Source organism: Varroa jacobsoni, unplaced genomic scaffold, assembly GCF_002532875.2.
Source record: "Varroa jacobsoni isolate VJ856 unplaced genomic scaffold, vjacob_1.0 scaffold_624, whole genome shotgun sequence".
In the NCBI taxonomy this organism is placed as follows: domain Eukaryota; kingdom Metazoa; phylum Arthropoda; class Arachnida; order Mesostigmata; family Varroidae; genus Varroa; species Varroa jacobsoni.
In genome coordinates this window covers 1-17,764 of record NW_019213526.1, presented here as the reverse complement: position 1 = coordinate 17,764, position 17,764 = coordinate 1, and the positions used below count along the sequence as shown (strand labels likewise).

General features: G+C 41.2%; 2 protein-coding genes and 1 long non-coding RNA gene across 6 annotated transcripts; 2 read left to right on the top strand and 1 right to left on the bottom strand.

The window, feature by feature from the left end:
- Positions 1–1,243: 1,243 nt before the first annotated feature.
- Positions 1,244–3,810, bottom strand: LOC111262049 (uncharacterized). 4 transcript variants are annotated; one of them, XR_002681344.2, is made up of 3 exons: positions 2,518–3,786; positions 2,000–2,313; positions 1,244–1,406 (listed from the first exon to the last, which is right to left on the bottom strand). It is a non-coding gene; the product is annotated as an uncharacterized LOC111262049 (long non-coding RNA). The 4 variants fall into 4 exon arrangements; XR_002681346.2 differs by having other exon boundaries at positions 2,703–3,785; XR_002681345.2 differs by having other exon boundaries at positions 2,000–2,255; positions 2,518–3,783.
- A 6,333-nt stretch (positions 3,811–10,143) lies between these two features.
- Positions 10,144–12,051, top strand: LOC147753246 (phospholipid-transporting ATPase ABCA7-like). The gene is made up of 4 exons (XM_086968927.1): positions 10,144–10,184; positions 10,615–10,771; positions 11,235–11,390; positions 11,787–12,051. The coding sequence occupies exons 1-4, from the start codon at positions 10,144–10,146 to the stop codon at positions 12,042–12,044; spliced, it is 612 nt and encodes a 203-aa protein (XP_086825053.1). The 3' UTR covers positions 12,045–12,051.
- Positions 12,052–13,416: 1,365 nt separating this feature from the next.
- Positions 13,417–16,051, top strand: LOC111262045 (phospholipid-transporting ATPase ABCA3; the record flags this gene model as incomplete). The annotated part of the gene is given in 6 exon segments (XM_022836016.2): positions 13,417–13,970; positions 14,130–14,340; positions 14,595–14,797; positions 15,098–15,245; positions 15,533–15,726; positions 15,874–16,051. Coding segments are annotated over 6 exon segments (1,417 nt in total), but the record flags the coding sequence as incomplete, so codon positions are not given.
- Between the last annotated feature and the right edge of the window lie 1,713 nt (positions 16,052–17,764).

Genomic DNA, 17,764 nt, shown 5'->3' with positions numbered 1-17,764 from the left:
GACAAGGTACTGGGCTACTGCAGCGTAAATGGAAACGACTACACCATTGTGTTACCGGGATGTTCAATGCGCTCGAATGCGTAGAATTTGAGGCATCTTTCGTCTGAACGCCTAAAGTGCTAAACGGCAGAATCCAAAATATCCGAACACTATTTATCCGGCAAACAAACCCCATCCCGGTCTCCGACTGTGCGATTTGCTTGGCTCACTCAGTGCATTTGTGCATTTCGTCGAGGCTTATATACGTTCAATATTCCGACCGCTCAGATTAACTCTTTTCCGTGTAATTCCGTTGCGAGTTCATGTAGAATCACAAGGCCACGCAATAAGTGAGACCCATTTCGTCGTTGTCATCGATTAGATGAAAGTATTGATAATCAGATACGCTTCCCCATGAATTGTAGAAGACAAAGTCGGACACCTGATTTGTACGTACTGGCCGTATTCAATAAAATGAACAACCGTCGCACCGCGAACCTCAGCAGTTTTTCCTTCCACAGTTCTTTAAAACCATTCCTTTACCGGCAGTACCGTAACTCGTACTACTTTCATTACAAAGGCAACAATTTTAACATAAAAAACACATTCGGTTCAGGTCGGGCGCTATCTTCGATCAGACTTTTCAGCGCATGAAGTTAAGCTACCTTATCTAATCGGCCAACGACTCTATATCGGCTTCCCTACGCATGCTTCTGAACTTTGCTACGTAACTACGCTACATAATTAGGCCATTTTTGATGCAATTTATATTAAGCTTATAAAAAATGTTTAGTTTCTGATTATGTTTTTTTTTTCCATAAAATATCTGTCTAATACAGCATACAAAAGCTAAATCGAAGCTAAAGTGTTCGTTTTAAAACTTTGTCCTTTTCAGTTTTGAATTTGAATGATAATGTAAGGTAATTTTAGGCATGATGTTTGCTATGGACCCTCGGTGGCTGACACAGCCGCTCTGAAATTAGTTAATTGATCATAGAAATTATAACGTATATAGCGCCTGAACGGAGACTGAACAGCATTTATGAGCTTAATTTCGGATTGAGCTTTAGGCGGTCCACCGAACACATTCGAACAATTTCATCCCGGTAGGTTTTAAGCGAACTCGACCTAAATTTGGGTACTGCCGCCTACCTGATTGTCATACATTGTTACTCATTATTACTGTATATTTTTCATAGCTATAGCACCGTTTGTTGTTTGTAGTAATAGTCGTCTCGAGGCATCCACAAAATACTACTACTAATTTTTATGACCATTGTTTGCATTTTTATTTCCAGTTTGTTAATCCCGGCCGGCCAACCTGCCAGGAGCAGCAGTGGCGTCCATGAAGTAAGTTGAAATTGCTCCCGTCCTTCTCTCATCGTATCCAGTTTCCCTGAGTTTGTCGATCCGTTTCTGGATAGATACTGATCAGCCAATAAAGCCAACAAGTCTCCAATATAATATCATCTCATGGCACTTTTTTGAAGCTATGACTAGTAACGGTTGAATGTCTAATGACTTGATGTAAATTCATTGTAAAGCGAGTGTAAGATGGGCGGGCTTTTACGGCGGTCTAGTTTATCAAATCTTTTAATAAAAATGTTATTATTTTTTATAGAGATTTTGTCATTGACGTTTAGGTTTGTTTTCAAGTAGTTTCAAAGGTGTGACCAAACATGTTTTTGTGGGGGACTACCGCAGTCGCTCAATTGTGCGCCACGGATTCTCATTTTGATTAGAGCCGAGGGCAAATTTGTATTTGTCCTCACAGATATTACAATCGAACATGTGTGGCAACTAGTCTATCAGAAGTACAACGCCTATTTTAGAACTTTGCTGCGCTGCTTCGATGGATTAAGGGTGAGAACACTGAAGTTTATTGCAAGATACAATTTGTAACAATATTTTAAATTTAAATACAAAACTACTAACTATAAAATTATATTTCCTCTATCTAACGCTTCTACATAGCCACCACTGTTGATTTCTCTATAAAGACTAGCTAGTATGAGCTTACCGAATAGATGGATATGCGCCAGCGAAGCCAACTGTTATTAGACGGAAGCCAGGATTAACGCCACCGCATTTGCCACCGTCGTCCTAAATTCCACTGATGAGACCTCAGATAAGCAGATTTAAGCCGCTCGTACTGATCAAAGTAGCTGGTTGTGATATCCGTAGAAAAAATGACTTGCCGCAAGCGATGCTGTCACGTCTGTGTGCCGGCAGGACAACGGTTCCAAGCTTAACACCCGTCATAGCTCACCGGTCAACTTACGATAATAATAGTTCAAGAAAAGTTAGCTCTGGCGGACAACGAAGGGTTGAGGGCTGAGTCCGGAGTCGATGCGATTTAGGGAAAGATTAAGGAAAAAACTGTTAAACGTTCGACCCTGATTGTCTAGATTTTCCAAGACCTGATTAAGGTCACATCTTTTCGTCATGCAATAGAGGTTGCCTTACAAAGCAAACTTCGGCTACGTTCAGTGTATACATTAGGTAACGGACTAGAATACAGGATTTGAAGTAACTCACTCCTTGAGAGACGCCACATTGTCATATATTATCCTTAGAAATTATGAGCATTATAGCGCTTATCACGGCTCCCATCGGTCACGCCAGCTCGCATAACTTTCGGTACACGGGTAATAATCAACATCCAAAAGAAGATTTACTCAGAGCAGACCGCCAGGGGTTAGCCTGCCTGCCTGCCTGCCTACCTGGATGTGGTCAGCGGTTCTCGCACTGGGCTTTGTCTTCACTAGAGGGTGCACCCCTCTTGTAAGAATTTTTTGGATATTTTTTTCAGTGGTATCAAATTGGCCAAGGCATATCTTGCTTGCAAGTGCTTCCGATATCTGATTATTTGGTACTTAATTCCGACTATCGAAACAAATCGCTTGATGTTCGGCCTCAGTGATTTTGATGATGTCTCCTTTTTGATTCTGGCAGCTGCATTTTTGAGAACGCTATCGTGGGTGGTCACTGGGTTGCGCAATTATATGCCCAACGTTATTTGTATTCTTGCGACCAATGTTTTTACAAAAGCATTTAAAAGCATGTGTCATATACATCCGCTCGAATGGAGATAGGTATTGATATAAGGCGTGAGCGTCGCGATTAGCCTTAGCTGAATCGATGTTGCTTCCACAGATCACATTGTCCTGAACAGACAGTTGGCGCTGACACTAAAATCAAGACATTCGTTAATAAAGTTCAACGATGGACGTATTGTTGTCATTTTGCACGCTTTCTTGTCTGAACTTCATTTGCCCTGCACATTTGACCCGTAATCATTACTAAATATTTTCCGTCCGGCAGCACCGTCGTTAAGCGTTGCTTCGAACCGCATGAAATGTGTCTATATCCAATTTTGAGCCTAGACGATTTCACTTGTTTTGGGTAAGCAAACATGTCTATGCACCGATTTGATTGTAGCACTAATCCTGGGTAGTCAATGTTCGGTTAACGTCGTTATCCTTGCAAGCCGACGAGTCGGCTCAGTAGTTAGCGCGTTATACACTGCGGCAGACGAATTCGAATTCCCGCTGGTGAGATCAGTTGCAACCACTGCCTCGGATGAATTTTTCAATATATTTATCTCTGCACGCGACGATCTTCAAATGAGCATGAGGCCATCGAATGATGCTGACGACCTTGATACAACGGGCCCATCAGAGTACAACAGCTTGGAATATGCATCGTCCTCACTCACCACCACAGTTACCACAACAACGGATGAATCCGAACCACAGGTTTCTGTTACAGTTATTATGTCAGTTTTCTGTTGGAGCCTATTGCTGTCCTAGGCCACAGGTCGCTTCGTCTTTTTTGGGGGAGGGCGAGGTTATCTTGCATACATTTTAGCAGCTCGATATAGATTAGTTAATGCTAACGACCGAACCATTTGAGTTGTTAGGCGCGCTCACTCAACGGTGGCGAGATGATGATGATAATGTTATCGAGGGCCATTGTTGTTACTAACATGCTTAGCGACTATACGATGTTGGAGTAGTATTATTTTCGATTACATCACCACTTCTGTCCGGCCAATAAAAGGGTCAAAGGAAAGTGCTTACCTCAAGCTTAAAAGAAAAATGTCGAGGCATTATGTACAGTATAGTTATTTGATTTGCTAATTAGTCTTCTTACTCAGCTTGTTGCATACGATAATGCCGATCCATGAAAGACAATTGCCGTGAGCCTTATGTACGGGATCATGTAATCACTGCAACTTGTGCAGCATCCTTCTGGCCGACGCAGCTATGCTTTCAGCTAATACCTCAGCCGAACCGCGGGGCGGGGGGGGTGGGGGGTGGGATCGCATTGCTGACCGTTCTCAATGTAGCAAGTACATAGAGCCTTCGCAGCCGATCCTAAAAATAACCAAGTTGTACTTTGACGATGGTACACTATTGATGGGGTTCATCTCGCGAATCAGATATTCGGTAGTAAATGTTTAAACATTCAGGGCGTGAGAGACGTGGCAGTATTTTATTATAAGGGGATTGGAGATCAGTCAGCTTTCGGAGGAACAACCAGGAGCGAAAATAAGGCAGACCAAGGCCAAAGCTCTCAGCCGAATGGGGGGAAGAAGGAACAAAGAAATTCATATGATAGGAAATGAATACACGGCGTGCAGCTAGGAAACTAAGTACGCCACGTCGGGAGAGCTACCAGGATACTAATGAGGCACGATGAATTTTGGTGATAGTTAAGGTATCCAATATTTTACCATACGTCTATTCCCCAAGTCCGCTTTGGGCCCGAAGTTTCAACTGTGCGTTCTTAAGCGTTTTGTTTTGACGAAACGGGCCATCCTTCGTCCCTTTTAAATTCAGTTCTCATCTGTTCAGTTAACTGGTTCACTCCGCGGGGTGCAACCTTTAAAAGGTTTTAAGGTGCAATTTTAGGGTGACTCGAGATTGTTTACGATTCGAAAGTGCTCCATAGACATGCCTCGTTGAATGTTTGGCTCATTGTTCTTATTTTTTTCTCGCGAATAGGCAGTAAGCGTTCTCGCGCTTACTTCTTTGCGAGGGGACACCATATGAACGTTTATCATTTGCAACTTGTTAGCCCGCCTGCCTGCCTGCAGCAGACTACGAGATTCGCTTTAAAACCATCTAAGTGGTTCAAGAAATCGGCGTGTCTACAAAGGATTACTGATTTATAATTAGTAAGTCGTAGGAATATGACGACTGAAATTGGCTATATGGGATCAGAGTTATGCCGGCCTTCCATTTCCTGTTAATAAAGGGACATGTTGTTTTCAAAACGATAAGGTTAGAAATTCTGTGCGATTCATGTCACTGAGGTACATATGTTTGTCAGGTATATACGTTTATATGCTATTTAACGTTTGTTAAGGCACCAAGAAGTTTAATGATAGATTAACTTCGTAGTACAGTTTTGTCTTTTCTAAGACTAAACTTTTTGAACGAGGGTAAAAGCAGTTCGGGTCGCTACATTGAGTAACATAGCATTACATGATTCTACAGGCGAGGATAAGTCGGGGTTGATTGAGGTGGTCCTAGACATATGAAATTAGAATGTTATTGATTGTAAATTATACAGATAAAATTAACTGCGCGAGAGTACATATATACGTATATTTATATGTTAGGCTGTTACAAGTGGATTCGGCATTTGCAAACTAGGCGCCGCAGAACTAAATTTTACTGGTAAATACGCTATTCTTCTAGAAATATGGAAGTAAAAACCGGTAAAATTTACTCCAACAAGGATTAGTTCGAAAAAACGAAAACATTTTTTGTCTCACAAGGTCGACTCTCAGTGGTCAAATTTCTGTTCTTCGAAGGCCAGAGCACTGCAGAAATTGTCAAAAATTGGTCACAACATTATGCAAAAAGGCTTAAGCGAAAACACAACACGCGAATAATGCAAATTTTTTTAAGAATAGAGTATTGAAGGCCAGGGAGAATGTGACTACAACTCAGGACATGAAAGCGAAGGCATTGCTGTAATTGGTTTTCCACGAAAGCGGACCTTGGAGTCTAACGGGTCTGTCGGCGAAAACCGGCATTTCACATGTAACCGCTTACGGAATTATAATCCCAATTCTGAAAATGCGAACATTGGGTAAAAGGCGGATCTTACATGAATTGATTTTACGCTAAAACTGCCACACAGGATTTACGGAACGTTAGTCAAAAAAAAATCGCCTGGAGCACACAATCGCGATAGACGAGACATGGTTTAATCTCTGCTGCTAGTTGGACGATCGGGCGAGAGAAAGGCGTTGCCCTCAGGAAAAATCCAGTTTAGGTTTAGACGGTGGGAAGAGTGTTGACGATACTTGCAACGGACAGCAGGGGCATCTGTCACTATGAGATACTCGCCGAAAATGAGTGCAGCTCGCTATCTCAAATACCTCAGTAGACTCATACACAGTTGGCGCTACTCAGTTTGGTTACTTCACAACAATGCCAAACCTCATTCCTATACCTCAATTACTCGATAGATTGAGCAAAGGAATATCCAACAATGGCTTCAACCCGCCCATTCTCCAGATCCTAGTCTGTGTGATTATGGGGCTTTTTATGATCGAGAAACAGCAATTGGTGACCAAGTATAAACAGACTATCGATGTACTTCAAGAAGCCACAGGCAGAGAAGTTGCTTCTGGGAACGTAAATGATAGGTATATGGTTGCCCAGAAGCTGACAGTGTGCTAGGATAGGTGTGTAAAAAGTAAAGGTGAGTATTCTTGGGACCTATTAAATATTCATTATTCTGGACCACCTTTTTTTAAAAGTTATTCAATTTTAAAGTCCGTCGGAATCGTTTTCGACAGTCTATATATATTGGCTCAAATGGCATATCCTGATCACCGTTAAATTCTATACATTATGGTATGGTAATAGATTTTTGAAAGATGATTGCGCCTAAAGCAGCAAAGCTAGTTGGCTTAGTAACATGACAGGAGTGTTACTCCCTCTTGTTACAACGATCACCTTTGTATTTGCAAGGCAAAACACAATTACGCTGTGTTCTGTGTTAGCAAAGGTGTACCTTACGACGCGCATGCCCGTGAGTGCACCGGCTGGATAAATCCCAAGAAAGGAGTCTGAAAACTATTTAAGCATTTTATTGCAACCATTTCTTTGGAGAAGTTGTGCTTGCCTAATCATGAATCACCATACAGGATCCTGAGTGATCAAATCGATCTTGGAGAACGCCGTCCACACCTCGGCACATTTTCTGCGCCATTCAAGCGCTCTGTAGTTTATAGGCGTGTTTCTGTTCGGACCATTTCAAGCTTGCTTTCAGAAAGACGTAGCTGGATCAATAATAGTGCATAGGAAACATTATCTACAGTGGTGAATGTAATTAGCTCGACAGGTATTTTCTTCCTGACCAAAACACACTTATAAAAAATTGCTCTGTTCCTTTTGTAGCAGAGACTGGTAATCAACTGGGGCTATCGTGCTATCATGGAATCTCATTTCAACACAACACCCATTTATTTCCGGAAATAAAGGTTCTCCGTTGCCAGTTGCCACTCTGTTGCAAGGGGCAAAGCTCATAAATTACCCATTATTCTGATTAGAAAAAAAGGACATTAGTAGCTTTGTTTTTGATCATATGTGCCTATCCGTTTCCATTGTGAGACAAAATTATTTCAGTTCAATTATCCTATTACGCCTTATATCGTATTATGTATGTACGTATGATTTGTGCACGTAAGCTTGTTGTTGCACGTAAACTGAATAAAGTGTTTTTTTTTTCAGAAAACGGTTGAAAATTCAGAAATATCACGATGTTTTGCCACCCTTCGTTAGATTCGCTTCCTTTGTGTACCATATATATTTACATGAAATTTTGGAAGCCAAAATCAACTTTTCTTCGCAGTAACAAGATAACCGCAAAACCTCCTGCAGGTATCTTGTTAGTACTAATTGCCCGCAGCAGCAGCTTTTATGGCTTAATTAGAATGAGAAAATTAGTTAATTGACATAGGATAATAAGGCCAGGGGTCAGAGGTGACAGGACGTCTGGAACAAGACAGCCTTTGCTTGCCCGCTGAATTGTTTCCAATTCATATAAACGCTTTTTAATGCTTCTTGCACGATTGTGCAAAGCTACACGAATCATTGTAGTTGTGCCGATCTGTATCTGTTGAGGGTAAAAGCCTGAGCCGTGCAAACAAAAGGACGGATAGATAGGTAAACAGTAGGACAGCCGGAAACATTACAGGAGGAATCTGTGTTTTAAATAAAGTTACTCTAAAAAGGTACTGGCAATGTTGGCTAACGACACCGGCTAGCGATTTATCACAAAAATCATCCAATGAACCAATCCTGAACGTTCGTAAAAACGAAAACTACCCAAGTTTGTGAAACAGATTTGTGCTGTTTTCTCACATGTACAGAACAAATTCAAATAGTCTTTTTGATACCAGACTGTATGTTTAACGCTAATTCGAGATTCCTGGTCTCGATATTAGCGATTTTGTGTATGGCATCCATATGATCACTATGTCATTGTAAAACCATAGGATCTAGTCACTTATTAAGAGACCAGGGTCGCTGGTTAGAGTCCAACTAACATTAGACAACACAGATACTGCTGCAATTTTTTATGAATAAAGGAAGCTGTTAACATTGACTCTTTGTGCATTTTCGTGACAGCCGCTGTCCAGCGTGTTTTATATTTGGTATAAGGCACGGAAGGATTGCACGGTTGAGGTTAGCTCCTCCCACACTATGGCTAAATCATCATGGCATTACATTCAACGGCGCTAAGTACGATGCGTTTTGTTACCACTGCTCATTGTGTTTGTTTGTTTGTTTGTTTACAGGGCGCAATGGGCTACTGGCGTCAACTATGGGCCATCTATTACAAAGACTTCTTTATCCGCAAGATCAAGCGGCACTATATATTCGCCACGCTCGAGGTGATCGTACCAATAACTTTGTTGAGTGAGTAGTGCTTCAGAACGTTTCATGATGCATAAGTGATGTCGATAGTCATCGGTTTGCCTATAAACGGCTTAACGGCTTAAAACGGATAAACGGCTTGCCTGAAGCTCAGAACGAAGAATTACCCCAGTTGTGCTTGAGAAGAAGTTAACAACAATGTATATATAAATATTTTATTTCTCGAATAGGTCTGCTCGTGTACCTACGATACTGCGGAACAAAAGGTGTATTACCATATTCGGGTGGTCCTGAAACCTATCCACAAAGTCCTGACATAAAGATTATTGTCACGGAACCTTCTTCGAAAGTGGCCGTCGCGCCCAATAACACCTATACACAGCATCTACTGCAACGCCTTGTGGAAAGATCAGGGATGCTACTTTGTGAGTGAAATGCCACTTTGAAATAGGAGCATCTTTTAACACGACATCACACTCAATGCAAACTCTAGATTACTCTTTTAAGCTATAATAATACTCCAACGAACACCTATCATACGCATGACCTCGAGCATGAAGAATTATTCAGTAACACCTAAATCGACAAGGAGGAAGTTTGATCGGTAACTTTTTCAACATTTCATTCAGTTACGATGACTGTATAACAACATCATGTGTGAGTAATGCAAACTGATCAGATAAAATCAAAAATCGCGTATTTGTAAGCTAGAGTTGTCCTTTTTCGCTCTTCAAGCCCAGTGCAATATACGCTAGTGTTCTTCAGACATATGTGCTTGATCCTTTCCAATAAACTACATAGAAACAGCGTAGTATCTGGTTGATCGACACTCCAATACAGAGAGACTGGTGGATGGCTGAAGTAGATCAACGTAACCTACGATTCGTATTTTCGTTGTTAAGCGGTTGATTTCAAAATAGCTGTTTTTTCACGAGTACTCGTTTTAGCTCAAATGTTCGTATCAGACGACATTAAAAGCCGTTTTACATATTCTATCATAGAATACTCAAGTCTTAATGTACCTATTATAGAACAGATGATTTGTTGAGCTGGTTAGAAGACGACGAAAACATAAATCATAATTGCCTACTCTGGGAAACAGCTTTCTGTACTAAACTAACGATTATCAGTATATCGGAGCCAGATTCATTGTATGCTATGATCTTTGTTTGCCATTCAAGTACCGCAAGCGTACCCCAGTTGGGAAGAACTAAAGTATAGCATAAAAGAAAGCAACTCTACACTGATTGCCCTGAACATGGAACGGGTTAGCTCGACGCGCCTTGATTACGTTATAAGGTAGGTTACATACTAATCTAAGTGATCTGACGTAACGAAACTACCCTCAAAATATAGTTTTCTAATTATACGGATCAATTCAACGGGAGTGCTTTCACCGAGCAAGCATCTCGAAGTTCGACTGTGTCAGTAATAATTTTTATTTAATAATTTTATGCGTGGTTGTTTACGCTGTTACGCTTTATCTAATAGTAAGTACTGATAGCATTAAACGTAACAATCGCTAACCGACACGAGGTATGGAGAAAAAGTGTATGTTCATACTAATTAGCTTTATAGTGCATATTACACACGTGCATGATTGAAGCACGTATTTGTTTAATTAGCCTTTATTTTGACCAAGTAAACATTGTAAAGTGCATGGAAAACGTTTCTAATTTTTTTTTTCGTCGTGTGCATATCTGTGTCGTGTGCTTTCGATCTTTTGCAGCATCGATGCTCCTAGACAAGTTAGCTCAAAAGGCTTCCCAATCAGTAACGACCCTCGAAATGTTTCGGAAACCATGGAACCCTACATCTTGTACCCGCTTATATGGAATATCTTCGAGCATTTTGCAGACTACTTTTACGCCGAGCCTATGATCGCGGTATGTGTTGATTTCAGTCAGTTTAGTAACCGAAAGTGTTTCGCAGAGGCTTATCTGCGGCCAGCAATTCGAGACGTGCGATTTCACCATATACTACATCATAAATCCTCGAGGAAGTCGTCTAATTACTGATCCAAGTTGACGCATGAAATCGCATTGCAATTGCATCGAACAGCTGACCTTCAGGAAGCAAATGGTCGAGCCCAGTCCTTATGTGTCTCTGAGTTTAGTAGGCAAAGGGCTGCTCGTGTCCTATCACGGGGTCGTAAAGGTCATCTTGTGTAAATTATCTGTTTTTCCGTTTCGATCGAGCAATCACAGGCAAACGAGTAGGCAAAGTGCGCGAAAGACGCTTCATCCGTACTTAGCTCAACGCTGGGGGGGGGGAGGGGTAGGTATATCGTCATAGTAAATTTCCTGTCAGATTCTAATCAGTACCTATTTTACGGTGCTGTTGTTTTAGCCAACATTACAACCACAGCCAGCGGCTGGCTATCTCACCGATTACTCGTTCGACCAGCTATCACGATTCATATCGCAGTTCCTCCTCTTCTCGTACGTGGTACTCATTGGAGTATACCCTATGCAGATTATCCAGGAGAAGGCATCACGAATTAGGGTAAAGCCTTAGCTGTAACGTTACTAATCACGTGTACTTGTTACTAGCATGGATCACCCTGATGTTCTTTGAGTCTGACGCTATTCTCAACTCGTAAATTCGTATCAACGAATCAAAATCTGTTATACACTGACGTGGTTGCTAAAAACACCAGGTAGAGACCAATCTGGAAAGAATCAAATTAGCTTGTAAGTAGATTATAGCATCTTTCAATACTAAACAGGTATGGATCGATTAGATATATGCACATAAGCGTATCTTGGGCAATATAGGTCGGGGAAGGGGACAAATGATTTTGCATTTTCTCTCAAGGCTCAACAGCTGATAATAAGTTGGTAATTCTGTTATATCTGTGTTTTTTTTTTTTTGGTGGTGCGTGTTTCTGTCAACATTCAGGAGCTACTTCGCATGAGCGGTCAGCCGGAGATGGTTTATTGGCATGGCATCTTCCTCACTGGCATGACATCAATGACGTTCGTTGCAGTCTTGGCGACAGTACTTTTCGCCTTACCCGTTAAGGGCTACCCACTTTTAATCAAGTCGAGTCCGTTCGCTGTTTTTCTGGTCCTAATGACGTTCTCGCTAGTGGCCACGCTCCAGCTGATCTTGATTTCAGTCCTCTTCAACGGGCGTATGTCTGATATGCTACAATAAATTTCGTATGATGTAACAATAATAATAATAACGATAAGATATTGTTTAATATACGATTCCTAGAAGCAACGTTAGTGCATGTCCTATCTGTAGGCGAAAAATATCATATTGGGCCTCAACAGCTTTGCAATGTAGTTTACTATTGTAAACACCGATATACTTATTCATCCTGGGCTATAACTATACCCACAAGATAGAGCTAGTTTTGCGCTTTAACGTTATAAATGGAGACTAAGTTAAAGGTATATTTAATAGAATAGTGGTCGAGAAATAGTATAATTTCACATCGTTGCCCACACTACTTTGCTCCATCGACCGTAACGCCAGCAGGCCTATTAAACCGTCATTCTAGTATAACTTCAACTTCGTCAAATGGGGTTTAGCTTTTGTGCTCAAGGGCGCACCCTAATTGGTTTTCGAATGTACCTTTTTTTTGCATAACCTACAATTTTTATGACCGCTACAACGTAACATGAACTAGCGACGATGGGCGCAATGGTGTCGATCCTCTTCTGGTTTTTACCGCTCACCCTATGCACGGTCCTGATTGACTCAAAAGAAACGGATAACTACTTCAGCACTGACGCCAGCGTCAAACTGCTAACCGCCATGCTTCCCACCTGTGGATGCTATTGGGCGTTTAAGATTATTTGCTTCTGGGAATCTGCCAGTAAGTTTATTAACATCTATAGGCCTGATTAGGCGAGCCTATCCGGGTCCGTGGGAATCTTTGTAAGAACTGGTAACAGATTTATGGACGTGGTGCTATGATCAATTCATCAATAATGTTTAGGTAATCGAAAATTGTCCTTTTGAGAAAAGGTCTGATCTGGAAAAGATGGTACATTTGCCTCTACAAGAAATTCTAAACTCAGGGTTAGTTATACATATTTTTGTCACTAATAACAAAATATCGTATACATTAATCGGCCTTGTGTACTGCCTAGATAGATAAATAGATGTTGGTGGAAATAGACTGACTTCGACTGGAATAACGCCAGTATTAAGTATTCGAATCAGTATAAGCGTGTACAAGGCGCTTGCTATCGGCTTCGACTCTTACTTTTCAACATTACCTGAGAAAATTTTACCACAGAAACGTCATGAATACCTTTCGTGAGTACTTACGTACTGTACAGCTGAGTACTAAGTTCGTTTCATTGTGTGCCCCCTTACACTGTGCGTGCTATTGCAGATGTTGGACTCCAGTTTAACAATTTGGCCGACATCGCTACCCCAGGAGACAATATCTCCATGCTAAGCGTGCTGCTTACGTTCCTGCTAACCAGCCTCATTTTAGCTTTTCTGATATTCTACCTCGATGCGGTTCTGCCGTGGCAATATGGTATACCGAAAGAGCCCCTTTTTCTATTCCGAAAAGCATATTGGATCGATGTCCATGAAAGACGGGATAGTTTCATCCCACGCGTTGAAGACCCGACGATGTTTGAGCCGCCACCTCCAAACCTCGAGCCATTCGTCGTTGTTGACTCTATCACCAAGGTCTTTGGTAACAAAAAAGTTGTCGACGACTTGTCTGTGCGCTTCTACAAGAATCAGATCTCGGTTATTCTCGGCCATAATGGCGCTGGCAAAACGACTACAATGAATATATTAACAGGCTTGTTTCCGCCAACATCGGGCGACATCTTCATCAATGGCTATAGCATTCGTAAGGACACGAAACAGGCTCGTAAAAGTATCGGTTTATGCCCGCAGCACAATGTGCTCTTCGATGATCTGACAGTCGAGGAACATTTACAATATTTTGCTATCATTAAAAACACCCCGTCGTTCAATGGTGAGATCGTAGAACTGCTAACTCGGTTCAATCTTCTTCATAAGCGATCCACGCTTGCCAAAGATTTATCTGGTGGAATGAAGCGGAAGCTCTCGATGGCCAATGCGATGGTTGGGGGATCCGAGGTGAATTCAGTGTATTCAGTCTTCTAATACGTTTTTGTGTCCACTTGTCAATTATTGGTATTAATGTTATTATTAATATACCTATAGACGGATCGATAGCGTTTCAGTCGATATGAAATGGCAATGACGGTTTCCGTGTTTGTTGTTTGTCCTGAATAGCTTCTCATTCTGGATGAGCCAACAGCTGGTATGGATCCCCAAGCGCGTCGCGAGATATGGTCCATCCTTCAAGATGCCCGTAAGACCCGCACAATTCTCTTAACAACGCACTACATGGAGGAGGCCGACGTCTTGGGAGACCGAATCGCTTTCCTGGCACACGGACGCCTCAAATGCGTCGGCTCGCCAATGTTCCTTAAAAGAAAATTTAGTAAGGATCATATACACTTTCCTGATTGTGATTTTTGTCTGCCCTTTATAAAGCAAATAGCGTTGACTGCCATAAAGTGGCACTGGGCGCGTGTATGTCGCCTAGGTATTTTTTACTGCAATTCGAATTTTGGTAGGTACCGCGATTTGAATTTTTCTTTTCATGTATACGACATGTTTCAGTAGGATAATAAAGTAGCACACAAAAAAACACCCAATTCACATTCGAAACACGGTGTATTCAATTGATCGTAGATACGGGATACAAGATGCGTGTAGCTAAGGCTTATCCCGGACATCGTTCGTACAACATTCTCGACGTGGTGACATCACATGTGAAGGGGGCCGTGGTCGAAGCCAACATGAATCACGAAATAGTTTTCAACCTCGGATTTCCTCCCACGGAGGAACTGGTGACGCTTTTTCATCATCTTGAGGATAACAAAAAGCGATATGGGGTTGGTCTTCTAGCTTCCTTCTTGAGCTCGTCTTTAAATAGATTCTAATCAATACGCGGTTATACGTTGGCCGGAAAGGCAAACGGTTACTCATGGAAATGGTCTTAAGTTTCCTTGAGCCCATGCTGGCGCTGTTAAATTGCCTTTGTGATCTTGGTAATCTCAACTTTTCACTTTATCTATAGGTAGGTGCTTATTGTTTGCGTCAGTTGTCAGTACCCGTCGCAAATGTATGATATGTTCACAGTAATCTAGTCCAATTGGTTGATTAACGTTGGTTGTGATGGCGAATTGTTATAGATCGCGACACTTGGTGTCGCAGTGACCACAATGGAAGATGTTTTTCTGAAGGTCGGCTCCGCGGACGAAGATCAAAACAACAGCTCCTCCTCACAGCATAGTCCACGGAAGTCGTATGAACGGCGGCCACAGGCTTCGGAGAATACCGGTACGTTTGCAGTAGAATGATTTTCGCAAGTAGTTATAATAGAGAGACGTTGTAACATTTACATTTTTCTCAACTAATACATTACTTGTAACGTGGATCTCGTAGACGCCATGTACTTTTTATGGTCCCGTTTCGTACGATCCAATTGATAGTTATTCCTAAAAATACCTGCGTTCGGATCACGTTTCCAGTGACTATAATATCTATAATATAAATAGTCAGTCATAGATAACTTGGTATTAGTTATGTTGCATTATATTGCTCTTGTTTTTCTTTGTGCTGCACAGAGCGATTTCCACGTTTCCGACCCATCTACGGAGGTGCTCTCACTCGACAACAATTTAGAGCTCTTTTCGTTAAGCGATTCAACTCCATCAAACGGCAGTGGTGGATGCCCCTTCTACTCTTCGTGTTGCCATTAACGCTGACATATCTATTCTGTGTACTTGACGAGTGGGCCTATAGGCATCAAATACAAATTGTAAGCAACCAATTATAACTGTACACCCTCCCTTGCTTTCATGGACATATATGGCGTTATCGATCGCAGAAGTGTGATTTTAAATTGTTTCAGTGCAAAATCGGATATATATGTTTTACTTTTTTTATCTTTATACAATGCATCTAGACCCGAACGTACTCAATGAAGTCGATTTACGGCAGCACGAAGAGCTGGTTCAGCTCGGTTTTTCCGCAAAATAGTTCTCGAAGTATTTTCAAACACCTGGAAGCCGCTTTGCTCGAGGAGGACGTTTCCAACACTGTGATACCGCAGCAAGACTTCGAAAAGTATCTTCTAAGTTTATGTAAGTAAGATACTGTGTGACGCATTGATACTTCGAAAAGCTGCAGGTCTCTGAAAAAACGACCTTTATAGATAAGCAATAATTGATTATTACATTTATTTACACGGCCTAGCGTCAGTTAGTTCCACTTTCGTGGCCTTTTCCAAATGCCAGTTTTCGCGGAATGCATTTAAACCAACAGCAAGGAAATATCCACATAGTGGAAATAGCCATAGAATAAATGAAAAAATCAGATTAATATAAAGCACCCTGCTCATTGATTTATTTTGTCCTGGTACAATGCGTTTTTCTATTATTCGAACAGGATTTAGCCAATGATAGTTTGCGATACTTATAACTCTCAGAAACGCCATTTTATTTTTCTTCAATCGAGCATAAAGTGGTGATTACCCTTTATAGCATTTGAGTAAAATAATTTTTTCTTCTATATTGTCCAATTTCGTGATACCAGAGTGGTATTATAAATAGTGCCGTAAATTACACGTAGAATACACTTCACGAGTCTCTAGATGGCCTGCAGTCAACAAGGAAGCCATCTCTACTCTGATCCTGCATTTTAAGTACTGGGATTAAAATCCTGTAATGGGTACATGTAAAATGCCTGTTCTAGCCGACAGAGACGCTCGACAGTCCTGCCACCTGGTAACCTTCTCTCTGGCGTTCAAAACTGTAATTCTCGCTCGTAGGTTTCTTTATCTAACGTCTTCACCAGTCTCCGATGGATTTCCGCACCGTTGTAGCCTGAAAAGAACAAAAGCTTGATTATTGAGCATCAATTTTAGAGTCTAAGAAATGTTTTCCCTTCTTAGCTTATTTTTCCTGGGGCACAATTGAGCAGTTTAGATTCTAGAAGACTGGAGTGTTCGGCACGGAAATTTCATTTGCTAGCGACGCGTAGCTCAACAGTTATCCAATTCCAAGGTCCGACGGATTCGTTTGAAATAATCAAGTATTTCAAGTTTCTCTATCTCCTTCGCTTTCGCTGTGTGTGTCTCTCTTTCTCATGTTATGAATTATGTGGGATGGTGCCGAGAAGGTTTATCAATAGTACTCCAGTAAGGTCTGCGAAAGGACTGGTAGTTCCATCAGGAAAACCTGACCTAGTTTGAGCGCCGGAATCTGATCTCTCTTGCAGACCGCCACATAGATTTCGTGTAGCATGAGATTTGTGACATGTTATTTCGACAACACTTAAATATCTGTAGAATATTCCATTGCAAATATTATCTTTTTTATTCGATCTAAATCAACGTCACGAAATAGATTTTTGGAACAAAATGTATTTCTTCACTGAATCAAGAAAATAGTGAAAAACATTTCCAGCGTATTTTTATAGAGTTTGCGGACAAAACGTTTTAGCTTATCTTTTGTAATTATATTTATCTTTCCGATAATAAACGAGCATCTTGTTTATCAGAAAGATGCTTAAGCAGCCCGTGTATAGCGTCGAGAATACCTTTCTCTGAGATGATATTTGGCATCTCAACTTAGTACACGATCTTAAGTCACGACAAGTGTCCCACTATTCAGTCAATCTTTGAACGGGTTCGCAATATCTGGAAATCATATACAAGGTGCGAAAGCCTGACAGTTTTTCAATTTTGACATGTTATTTTTGTAAAGCAGTAGAAAAGGACAATGTAGTGAAAATATAAGTCGACAGGAAATAAGAAAAAGAGACATCCTCTCTTTCTCTCTCTCTCTCTCTCTCTC